General features: G+C 40.4%; 1 protein-coding gene and 1 pseudogene across 1 annotated transcript in view; both read left to right on the forward strand.

The window, feature by feature from the left end:
- COLEC12 (collectin subfamily member 12) overlaps positions 1–13136 on the forward strand; it is a 180024-nt gene that overhangs the window by 13363 nt on the left and 153525 nt on the right. Inside the window, exon 2 of the mRNA XM_019741211.3 lies at positions 1930–1980. Within this exon, the coding sequence (XP_019596770.2) occupies positions 1930–1980 (51 nt within the window). The remainder of the gene's footprint in view (positions 1–1929; positions 1981–13136) is intronic.
- LOC109452359 (large ribosomal subunit protein eL19 pseudogene) lies at positions 703–1613 on the forward strand (annotated as a pseudogene).

The raw sequence follows: 13136 nt of genomic DNA on the forward strand, positions 1-13136 counted from the left end.
CAAACTAATGGTGGACCTACTGAAACGAAGCTTTGGGGGATAACAGAAATGTCAAATGGGAAATTTTAAGCTGTTTTCTGTCGGGGGTGCAGCATAATTTCTCTTTCCGCTCCTAAATCTTCAGTGATGTCTCCTTGGCTCCCAACATCTGCATGTGAGTAGATTCTTCTGCAGATGTGGCACAGCAGTGGAGGGCCTGCAGCTGACAGAGGAAACTTACGTCTGGGTGGTATCGTTACTTATGTTCATGTCTCATCAACTCCCCTAGGCTGTAAGCATTTATTGGATGAATAAGTAAATGCATGGATTTCTAAGTAGAAGCAGCACATAAGGGCTTCTCTTTCATTGACACTAGACCCAGCCTCTCAGCCGTTAATAGGATAGAATTACTTAGTAAAGCAGGCACAGAGTAAGGGATTAATATGTATTTGTTGAACTAACCAATCACCGAGTCAAGGGCTGTTCTCTTGGTTGTAAGCATGTTCTTCCATGTAGAATTAAAGCTTTACGTCTTTGACATTAGAAGACTACATACTTTTTTATGAAGACCTAGCCTTCTAGATTCCAAGCAATATCTCTTCCCTGTTGTCTAAGGAAATAACGGTGAAAGTATACAGATATCACACTTCTCTATTCTCTGGTAAAAGTAATTGCTCTCTCACGTGTTTTTATAGCATTTCACAACAAACAAGTATTCTAAGGTTCACCACATTGTGTTATAGATATCATACTCGTATGTCTGGTTTCTCCATAACATTTCACGGTTTAAATATAGCCAGGTCCTGTGTCCTATTTGGGGACTGAAAAAGATGATCACAGAAGCTTTATTTTCTGTCTACTTGCCTGTCTTTCTTGAAAGCCGGTCAGCTTTCTCGAGGGAAGGAACCATATCTCACTCACTTCTGAAGCCCCACTGCTTGGCAGTCTCTGGTCCATAGTAAGTGCTGACTCAGTGCTTTTGAACTGAGTTGCATGTGGGAAGTAGGCTGGGTGCTAGTGCAGTAATGATGACTGACTCCGGAATAATTGGTTAGCTTTCCTTTCGCCACTGTGGCTGCAGCCATGAGTATGCTCAGACTTCAGAAGAGGCTTGCCTCCAGTGTCCCCACTATGGCAGAAAGAAGGTCTGGTTGGACCCCAGTGAGACCAATGACATCACCAATGCCAGCTCCTGCCAGCAGATTCGGAAGCTGATCAGGAAGCCTGTGACTGTCCATTCCCGAGCTCGATGCTGGAAAAACACCTTGTCCCTCAGGAAGGGCATATGGGCATAGGTAAGTGGAAGGGTGCTGCCCGTGCTCGAATGCCTGAGAAGGGAACCTGGATTCTTCGGCGACTGCTCAGAAGATACCGGGAATCTAAGATGATTGACTACCACATGTATCCCAGCCTGCACCTGAAAGGGAAGGGTACTGTGTTCAAAAACAAGCAGATTCTCATAGGGCACATCCACAAGCTGAAGGCAGACAAGGCTCGCAGGAAGCTTCTTGCTGACCAGGGGGAGTCCTGTAGGTCTAAGACCAAGGAAGCACGCAAGTGCCGTGAAGAGCGACTCCAGGCCAAGAAGGAGGAAATCATTAAGACTGTCGAAGGAAGAAGAGACCAAGAAATAAAGCTCCACCTCTCTTACCAGTACACAGTGGCCCGTACTGAAACCCAAAGATTAATATTAAGATAGGGTGGTGTGCCAGGGAGTGCTTGGGACAGGCACTCGAAGGTGTCACATTTTAGCTGAGTTAGAAGGAGTTGCGTAAAGAACAGGAGGTGGACCCTGTGGTATTTCTCAGAATGCGCGGTGCGTTCCAGGCGCAGAAGGAAAGCCACTGTGATAAAGTGGAGTAGGTGGAGATTGTAGCAGTTGAGTCCCTCAGTGACCTTGCACTTCTGGGCCTCGCCAGGGTTAACACTGTGTCTTTTCTTCTCCTGCAGACGACTTCGCAGAGGAGGAGGAGGTGCAGTCCTTCGGTTACAAGAGGTTTGGTGAGTTCTAACAAAGCTCTTTTCCTTCTCCGTGTTTGGGATGCAGTAACAAGACCATTGCTGGACCTTCGACACACATGAACGTGTGTGGCCCAATTTTGGTTGGAAATTGAGTTTCTGTGTAACAGGTGGATGATTTCTCACAATGCTGAGTACAGTGGAACTGGAGCTGCGTCCATGCATGGCATTCTTCTGGGGTTCAGTGAATATAAACCAGATAGCTTAATAGGCAAACCATGGTGGGAAAGGTAAACCTGTGACAAGACAGGAGCAAAAATACATGGAAGTTCTCTGTTTTGATATTTAGAAAATGTCTTCCCTTTTTCCTCAGGCCCATGCTCATAGCTTAGTCAATGTTAGTAAGTAGTGAGAGGAAGATTTTTCCAGAAACCCAACTAGACACAAGTGCTCTGTGGTAGGCTGGATAATGGCCCCCAAAGATGCCCACATTTTAGTCCCTGGAACCTGAATGTTACCTGACGTGGCAAAATGTGCTTTGTAGATGTGACTAAATTAAAGAACTTGAGATGGAGAGATTATCCTCGGTTATCTGGGAGGGCTCTAAGTGCAATTACAAATGTCCTTGTAAGAGCAGGGAAGAGGGAGATTTGACTCCTGAGAGGAGAAGATGATGTGATGATGGAAGCAGAGATTGGAGTGATGTGCTCTGAAGGTGGAAGAAGGGGCCACAGGCCAAGGAACACAGGTGGCCACTAGAAGCTGAAAAAGTCAAGAAAATTAATTTTCTGTTCAGAGAGTCTGGAGGGAGCCCAGCCCTGCCAACATCTTGATTTCAGCCAACTGAAGCTGATTTCAGACTTCTGGCCTCTAAAACTGTAAGAGAAGACATCTGTGTTGTTTTTAAGCCACCACAATTGTAACCTGTTACAGCAGCCATGGAAAACTAATACCTGCTCCTCTGCCTCCTAGGCTGCTGCACACGGGTACTCTTGTCTCTTTGACCGTGCCTCTCATGCTCTGCAGCTTAGCTTTGAACTGCCAGTGGACACTGCAAAGTTCCAAAGGTAGTCCAAGGGAACTGAGGTGTTCTGTCCAGCTTGTTTCTGTGTCTTGGCCAGAGGAAATGAAGAAGGATAGAGGAGAAAAGGAGCTCGGGTGGGGGGAGGGAGAAGATGGGGGTGGGGGGGGGGAGAGAGAGAGAGAGAGAGAGAGAGAGAGAGAGAGAGAGAGAGAGAGAGAAAGAGAATGAAAGAGAATGAATCTACTTCCTGTTGCTTAAAAAAATCCTGGCTGGACTTTGATTAAAGTTAACAACCCCCAGCTGCTCTGGCTCCCTCACTGCTTTAACATTTTTCCTTCTGGACACACACTTCTGCATTTCTTTCTGGGAAAAAAAATAGGGCTTTAAAATGGGAACGCAGTGGCACCAAGCCCGTAGCATCTCCATTCAGATGCTGGCAGAGTGGCTTATGCTCATTCCTGTCTCCCTCCCTCCCTGCGACTGTTCTGTATCTACACAATTACCTATTTCTGGATCAGTACCCTGTGTTGTTCTGTTTCCCACGGTGAGTTCACCGAAGGTGGGAGGAGTGAAGATGAAACCAAGAATTACGAAGGAAAGGAAAACAAAACAAAACAGAAATGAAAAGGCAGAAATAAAGAGGAAAATCAAACTTGTAAAAATAAGGCAAAATAAATGATTTCCTATATATTTCGGAAATCAGAAAATTTCAAATCTATATCTGGAAATCAGTAGAAATTTGAAGAACCAGGAGAAGGAGTTTCTTTAAAAAGAGAGACCTTTTTTCTTTTCTTTTTTAACATTTATTGGGGTGACAATGGTTAGTATAATTACATAGGTTTCAAATGTACATTTTTGTAATACATTAATATATATCACATTGTATGCTAACCACCCACAAAAGAGTGACCCTTTTTTTTTCCAAAGTTCTGGGCAGGTATCTGGAGAAGAGATAGAGTTAAATCTGATGGGTTTGCCACTTATTTTCTCCTCTGACCAAAGCTTCTGATGAGGGGAAACTTTGAAAGGCTAATGAAGTGAGCATTTGCAAAATTTAATCAGGCTCTGAGGGTCAGTGATTTTCGGCCTCAGTACGCAGAGCTAATTAATTTGGGATATAACTATAGTTACAATTTGGCAGAGTTTTTCCTCTGGAAAATGAGGTACCAGTGTATTAATTTTTATTTTCTGTAGATAGACTATGATATATAGTATCGATATCCTTCTACTTATTTCCCAGTTACTACTTTTTTCAAAAATATCACACATGGCTCTAGAAGCCTTTATTATTATAGTTAGCAGAGAAAGAAAATTAGTTCATGTTCTAAGGAATAAATATACATTTATAAATTTGGGAATTTACGATAAATTGATCAAAAAATGTCTTCTGAACCTTCTGATTAGTCATATTATTAACATGAGTGTGTTCAAGTTAAAACGTTTTTTTTTTCATTAAAATTATATGGAGTAGGAGTAAAGAAAAATGTCACTTCAGTTCCAAGGGATAAGTGCCTCAAAATTCCACAGGAGAAGTAGGGTGAGTTCCAGATCTTGCCTTTTAACCCACATTGAAATGATCATAACAAATCCAGCTCATGGTTGTGTATCACTTTTATCTTCCCAAAGGGCTTAACAAATGTGTTTTTCCTTCACAACTCCATGAGGCCAGCAGGCCAGGTATTATCTTTCCCATTTGATGGCTGCTTTTCATCTTTTTGGGGGGCAGGGGGGTGCAGTGGTTAGGTGTGTGAGACCAGGAGTGTTGGTTTGGATCTGAGTTCCAACACTCACCCACTCTGTGACCTTGGGCACATTAGTTTTAAAATTGTAAAGTCTCAGTTTTCTCACACGTATAAAATGTGGGTGATAACAGGCTCCCTCCATAGGGGTGTTGTGGAATTAAATGTGATACCGGGTCAGCGCAGTGTGTGGCACTCGTGAGCGTCTTGTAAGTATTGCCCATTATTCTGATGTTAGGTTCCCTCTTCAACCTTTTGGTCCTGCTTCTTGAACATTGTACCTAGGATTTAGTAGGCCCCTAGAACTTTCCAGTTTCCAGCAGTTTTGTGGATTCTTGTTCCATCACAACCCCTGCTTTACTGCTAAGAACTGAGAGAAGCGAGGAGACCTAGGGACAGAGGCTGTGCCCCAGCACCCCAGTGGGCAGTGTTGGGGCCTAATGACAAGCAGCATCCTGGATATCCTGGGCCTTCCCTCTGGAGTCTGCTTTGCCCCTTTTTGTGCTGAGGGGGGCGGGGATAGACTGCCTTTGTTTCACTGGTCACTTTGGGATCTCTTGTGTTATCTCTGGAATATGATGTGATACAATAATAGGATGTCCAAAGCTGGAATGATAGAGGAGTAGGACATACCTGCTTCTGCCTGTGACAGTCACGGTAGGTTTAGGGTCAATAGTGAGCCACTGGGGGCAGCAAGAAACATTTGTTGTTTGTGTTTGACAAGATTACTTCCTTGGGCCCGCTCACTATAGGGAGTCTTTGTAGCTATCCAAGAGAAATAAAATCTGAAAAATTGCAAACTGTGAAGCAGTAACAAGAAAAAGGAAGCATTTTCTATGGAATAGAACTCAAGTCTTTTGCAAAAACTAAGTGGAGACATTCTAAGAGAACTAAAGAAAAATTATTTAGGGGTTACAGCCAAAAGAGGGGTAGCCGATGCCTTTTCCTAAGTGTGTTCACCAAAGCGTGTCCTTGAGTTTTGTTTACCCACAACTTTAAAGGCCTCCCTTCACCTATAGTTTCAAGCAAGCTGGGCTTTTTCTTTTCCCTTTCTTCCCTTGCACAGTAATTTCAGATTAGAAAGAATATTCTTAACAGTTTAACCCACACAGTGTTGGGCGTGTGGAAGCAGCTGAGAAATCTATATTGAATAGATCCCAGCCCTGTCCCAGAACGCTGCCCCCTGCCCTGCTCCTTAACTAGCACCCCCTCCCTCCAAACCCATCCTCCAAACAGATCAACACATAAAACTTCAAATCGGTGACGCTAGGTAAATCATTCAACGGTTTGTTTTTGGTGTTTGTTTTTTTTGTTGTTGTTGTTTTTTGCAAAGTTTTAGGTGAACTGAATATCTAACAGTGTAGAGGACCACTTGGGCTTCCGAAAAATAACAGATAAGCTTAGCCAAATAGCCAGAAAGAAAGGTTCTTTCTGAGGTACGTGGCGAGTTTCTGCTTTCAGTGCAGAGAGGATTGAAGGAGTTTACCAAGAGGATGCTGAATTGTCTTTGGGAAGCTGCTCAAGATAAACACTTGATGCCTCAACTTGTGGTTGTTTGGGCTTGGGGACCAGGCTGTCTGTCTCTCCTCTCCCAGCACTCTTCCCAAAAGCCTGGCTTCCTCTCTGGATTTGGGGAAGGCACTGCTTTGAAGTTATCCACCTCAAACTACAAAGGAGGGCTGCACACATTCCTCTCACTACAGCCCTTCAAGACTGACACCAGCAGAGTTCACCCCTTTCCCTGATAAGAATGCCAGGAATTTCCATCATTTCCTGCAGGGAATGACTAAATAAGCCCAGCATGAGGCTGTCCTTTCAGCAGCACCTTTTCCAAACATCTCTAAATGGAAAGGGTACAGCATCAGGCAAAAGACTGACCCTGGGCAGAGAGATAAGTTAAGGGCAGGCAACAAGGCTGACTTGATGCCCCGATGGGATTTCTTTGAAATGTTCAAAGCCATTTGCATCACTTAGTGGGAGGGTTTTGTTTATGTGGCTTTGCAAATCCTAATGGAGTTGATATTTCTGATTGTATAAGAATTTTGTGTCAAATGGCATGCAGAGAAATAGCCAGAAGAAAGATATTCTCAGGCAGAATCACCTTGTAAGGGATTTGCAGGAAAGCTCATCTGGCCCCTCTACATCCAAGAAGGCTGGGTTGCTGAGACCTGAGAAAAGGAATTCACTGGCCATCACTTTCTTTTAAATAACCTGAGAAGATTTCCTAATTTTTATCATTATAAATGATAAAATGATATTCACAACCTCCCTCAACAACAGTGTTTGTCCAGGTTTCACTTTATTTCCTGTCAAGAACTTCTCAATGGTTAGGTCAGGTCCTCCCTGCCTAGTCTTTCTTGCTCATCAGTAAAAATTTGTTCAACACCACATTCCCATGTGGTTATGATTTTTTTTTTTTTTTGATTTTTTTTTTGCCATTTTCATGGGAAAGAAACCATTAAGCCTCCTTTCTTGAATAGCTACCCCGTGCTAGGCAGTTTCCCACTCATTAGTTAATTTCATTCTCCCAGAAATCTTTCCAGGTGGGAATTACCTGCAGTTTGCAAACGAGGAAACTGAAGCTGACTAGCGTGTGTGGCATGGCCAACATCTGATGCATCTTGACTTCAGTCCTCACTGTTCTTTCCACTCGACCCCGTGACTGAGAAGCACACAGATATGTCCATGCTCAGAGTATCCCAAGATTTTGAGGGGAAGATAAATGATCATAGATGTATGTGGATTGAATCAGCAGCTGTCTTATATTTCATAATTTCATAATATGTATAGATTGAACGCTTGAGCCCTGAATTTTTTAACCGTTTCAAGGATAATTTCCTGCTCCCCTTGCTTGTCCTGCTTTTCATTCACTTATGAATCCTGGTAAGAGGGTAGGGAGGGAGAAAAGGAGGAATCATTTTTTCCCCCCTGTAATTGTGTTGAAGCTGAATGTTGTTTGTTTTTATTTGTGGAAAAATTAAAGAAGAAAAATCTCCTCAGCCATTTTCTTGGTACGACAGCCTGAAGACATTAGGTTGTTTCCAACGTTTGGTTCTTGGGGGTAGGGTGGGAAAGATTTTTCCTTTTGCTAGCAACTCCAAGCAACTTAAAACAGATGAACTCAGAAACTTTCCTTGAAAGATTTGAGTTATTCTTTTGGAGGCCTCCTGGGAACGAGAAACATGTCCTAGAGCCATGGGTTTTGAGGGAACACCAGCACGGTTGTGAACTGGAGGCTCTTTTTCTCTCTCACATTCCCTGTTGGTGCCCTTGATGTTCAGGACGATGGCTGGATAGGAAGCAAGGCTTTAGAGTTCTTACAGTTCTGGTTTACATGTTGTCTTACCTCTTTACCAGCAAGGCATCCAATGTGTCTAAGCCTCACTTTGCTCATCTGTAAAATGGGAATGGCAAGAATACCTTCTTTACAGGGTATATGGATTATAAAGCCTATAAATAATCTAGATAAGGGGCCAGGTATATCGTAGGTCTGCACTAAACGTGGCTGTCATTAAATTGCTGACTAGTCTCAAGCTTCTTGCTCTTCTCTTCCCTTTCCCTTCCCCAGGTCCCAGCGTCCTGGTTTGGTGTTGCCTCAGCTCTTCCTGTGTGAAGCCCTCTCTGCCTCATGCTCTCTGATCCTTCCCATCTTCTGCCTTCCCTTCATCAAAATCTTACTGCACTCACTCCTGTAATCTCTGTCCTGTGTGTGGGCTATAATTTATTCAGGGAGTATCAAAAGAGTCTATTTTCTTGGAGGGCCTTTTTTTTTTTTTAAATTTACAGATTTGGTGGCCACCAGCAGAAATACAATTTAAGGAAGGCAATACATACTGGGGGCTCAGAGCAGCTTTCATGGAGAGGTGGCATAGTAGTATGCCAAGAGAATGTACACTGGAGCTACACTGCCTGGGTTCAGTTTCCAGCTTTGCCACTTACTGGCAAAGTTAACCCCTTGGTGCCTCAGTGTCCTCATCTAAAAGATGGAGGTACTTAGAGTGTCTACCTGTGTGGCTGTTGTGAGAATCGAATGAGTTAATACTTAGAGCAGTGCCTTGCACGATGAAAGAACCACATAAATGTATGCATTATGAAAAGTGACACAAATGTTCACAAGGTGAAAGACCGTCTTTGTTTCAGTGTCATTTTGGAAGTAAGGAAACTTTCCCAGAAGGCCTTCAGTAGATTTTCTTACGTGTCATTGGTTAACATTATCAGTCTTTCCAAAATCAATTATGAACAAAGTGCTGGCTGGCTCCAGTTGGCTTGGGCTAATTGGTTAGGATGGAATGTGTAGTAAAGAATTAAGCACTCTGACCAGTATTATTGTGTATAACTTAATATCATAATATATAATATTATAAATATAATATATATTATATTATTATAATTTAATGTTAAAATAGACAATTATTATTAATTATTAAATAATATAATTTCATTATAATCCGATCCATTATTATTTATAATTTGTTCCACTTATAAAATTATCAGGTTTTATATAACACTTTGAAAAATTCAGTTTATTCATAGAATAATTACAAAGTTCCTTTAAAATGATGTGTAATTTTGTTGCAAAGGAACCTCAAGATGTTGAACTCTCAAAAACCCAGAGTTGCTAGTTTTTGACAGTTTGTAAAAAGAGAAAACTTCAAAAACAAAAAATCAGTATGATAAAGAAGGGAAAGAATAAATGAATGAACAAAAGTTATTTTGCTTTCTTCGAACTTAGTATCCTCAATAGTGTTAAGCAGATTTTGAAGAAACAACTTTTTTCAGAAGAGGAACTTAGGAGAAAATGGAGAAATTCCCAAGTCCTATTGAATATAACTCTTGCCACAGGAAACATTGCAAAAGCGGGTTCCTGTTCTGAGTCACAACTATGAACACTTTCTGCTTCTTTGGATATTTCATTTTTGTCTTTTTTTATAAGTTTTTGAAAACTGACATTTGGCCCTGATTGAAACAAGCTTCTCTTTTTATACAGTAGGGTAGTGCGTGTGTGTGTGTGTGTGTGTGTGTGTGTGTGTGTGTGTAAATATTTCCATACACAGATCAATTTCTTCACACACTGCAGAAGATGAAGGACTTTAGACTTCTCAGGAAAATGGGAGAATGGAACTAAAAGTCTCCAAAGTTCTGTCAGAAATCCAGGCTACATTCTTATTCTAAATGCCTAAAGATGCCCTCTATTCTTTAATATTTGAAATAACTTTTCTAACGTGTTCTTCTTGTTCTGTGAAGTGGGAAAACGCGCACATAAAATCATTGCTGACATTTTGGATTTTGAGTCTTCAATCTAAGCTCAAGCCTTCAGAGTAATATAAATGGGTTTCGTTTTATTTTGTACTTGTAAAAGGAAATCCTCAATGGTATCTCATATTTAGTACTTTACTGGGGCCATTTGATAAGGGATATCAAGATGTGATTGCTCTACCTCATGTGTTACAAAGAAGTCTTATTGTTGAATCGCTTTTGGAAATAGTGTAGGGAAAACAGAAATACTTATAATTCTCATGAGCATTGAGACATCAACTGGGGTACAAAGATAAATAAAACAAGGTCTTGACTATTTTATTCATTATCATTTTTATTTTATAATTCATTATAATTTTTATTTTTAAAAAAATTCTTGGAAAACATAAGGTATAAAAGTCCTTATGAAAACAAAAACATTTTCCTAAAAATATCAGTACTAGTAATAGCACAATTGATAAGCCTTATCAAAGGCTTCCCCCAGAGAGTCATAGTGTATATAGAATAGAGGGCCATTGTTGTGATGGAGATGATATGAAATAGGATGTCAGATATTCACATGTCAATTCTGCAGGTGGGAGTGGAAAAAGAGTAAAACAGATGGATAACAGTCCATTGCTCAGGGAAAAGGTGAGTGATGCATTAATGGGAATTTGCTAAAGAGACTCAAGCAAGGAATACTGGCCTTAAACAGTGTCTTTTTCCTGGGAAATGTATACACTTTTTGAGATTTGCTGAGAAATTGAAGCAAGCAAGACTCATGGGAAAATGTCATTCTTAGTCAATGCAATATGAAAACGATGTGACATTTATTAACCATTCATAATATGTTCGGCATCATGCACAATAAAGAAGGGAGACATGGCCCTTGCCTTTGGGAATTTCAAATTTAATGAGAAGCAGACAGAGTTTTCCAACAGTGGTGCATTTGCATAAAAGAAAAAATGTCAGCCAACCCTACAAATTGCTTCCCCTCCCACCCGCAGAATTTCAGAAGGCACAATAGAGGGCACCACATGCCAGATGGAATGTGAGCCGCCTTTTCTTTCTGTCTCCAGTGGTGTTGGGAGTTCAGTATTGGCAAGACTTCAGTGGTTTTGGATAAGGTTGGGACGCTCCTTTGCACCCGCATCTCCCTTTCTGTGCAAGTGACGAGGGTATATATGCAGTCCCTTTCCTTTGCCCCACAGAAAAGGTTCGGGACGAGGTGTGAGAATCTGTTTGATATAAGCCCGTGAAAGAAGGTTAGAAGGTAATTTCCATCTCCATATGCTGCACACGCCATCGACCACAGCTGTTACTAAACCGCGGCCATGTGAATCTGCTCTGCTTATTAACAGCAGCTATGTTGGTTTCAAACACAATTCAGAAAGTGTGTAATAAAATAATTTGGTTCAGAAGCCCTCACTATTTGTTCCACTTTTGATAGCCCAACGTGTACATTTTATAAACAGTGAAGCCTGTAAAGGACAATCTCATAGGGCCTGAGTGACCTTAAATACATGCATTACCCCACTTAACCTTCATTTGCTTGTTATAGAGAGAGGGATAACATGACTACCATGTTAGAAGGGATGGGCATTGTGAGAATTAATTAATGTAAGTGAAGTGCTAGCACAAGGCCTGCTTAGAATGCACTTCATTATTAATCAAGAGAGAAAGAGAACTAGATTTAAAAAAAATTGAGTTTACTAATTAATTTGAGCTCTTTCTCTCCGTCTTTGTCTATATAGATACAGTATATACTCTCTGTGTATGTGTGTGCATCACTGGGTATTTGAAAAGGTCTGAATTTGAGGCATGGTGATCAGAATTGTATTTCTTTTGCTATGTATTAACAACTATGTGAATTTTGCAAAATTATATAAATGCTCTGGGTCTGAGATAAGCTCTTCTGCAAAATAAAGGGGTTGGAGTACATGATTTCGAGGACTTCTTTAAACCACATGGCATTATGGTTTGTATCTATAACGTGATCCAAGGCTCCATTCTGCTACTACATTCAATTAAAAATATATATTATTATATATACATATTATATATTATATAATATGTATTATATATGTAATTTTTTTAACTCATTCTCTTACTTACTTTAACAGTTTAGAATATTTTGGTGCCCTCATTCCAGATATAATTTCCTAGGTATTTGATACAAAATTTAGTTGGCAAAAATTGGCAGATGGAAAACTCTCTTCTCTTCTTATTAGTTTTGTTCAAAATATTAGTGATATCTTGATCAGTGGTTTTCCATTTGGTTATATGTTCCTTTCTTGTAACTATAGAGGTATTGAAGCATTTTCTAGGTTTAAGTGTTTTGAACTCACTTTATTCTAGACTTCTACACTAAAACGTGGAAGATTCCATTCCCTCCAAGCTTCATAAAGTCAGTTGGTAATTATTCAAATACACGTGTCTGCAAATTTAATAAAAAGCATAATGTTTCCATTAATAATCCCAAGAAAATTTGGCAGTTTCTCTCAATTCAGTGATCTGTTTATATTTATCAGATTATGAAATTTTTCTTTGTGCTTCTCATGTTAATGAGAGACATATTGAATGAAAACATAAATCTACTAGTTATCAAGAAAAGAAAAAAAATCACTTTAGCCATGCCTCTTATTGAGAATACAGCCCATTGGGAGCTGTGACTTCTCACCTCTTGCGTTAGTGACAAAGTATTAGAATCTACAAAAATAATAATAATAATAATAAAGTACCTGGTTGTCTCTGTGTCTTGGGGCTTTTTTCCTTCCTCCAAGATTGTGGTTATGTAAAGTGGGAACACATATTTAAAAAGCTTCTTAGCCAGTCTTGTTCCCAGCTGGGAAATTGTTAGATCAATTCCTTCCCTCTCTGCCTTTTTATAAATAGTTAGCCTCACTTTGAAAATTATGAATGAGTCAGCATTAGAATGAAGGAAAGAAGAAAGGAAGAGTTTTTTTTTCTTATTTAAAATTGCAAACACCTATAAAAGGGGAATTTTAATCAATTGAAAGTTTTTTTTTTCTTCCTTGCTGAGCACTTGGGTGGATTTAGGTATAGCCACAGTTGGAGAGTGCCAAAGAATTTAGAGTTCCCGGGATGCTAAAAGAAGGAAGAGGAAAGAAAAATAGGGGAGAGGAAGAGCGAGAAGACTTGGAGGTAGCAGAAAGTTCTGCAGGCTTTGGGATGGGGGT

This window comes from Rhinolophus sinicus, chromosome 4 (assembly GCF_057876585.1).
Source record: "Rhinolophus sinicus isolate RSI-liver-muscle chromosome 4, RSI-T2T, whole genome shotgun sequence".
NCBI lineage: Eukaryota > Metazoa > Chordata > Mammalia > Chiroptera > Rhinolophidae > Rhinolophus > Rhinolophus sinicus.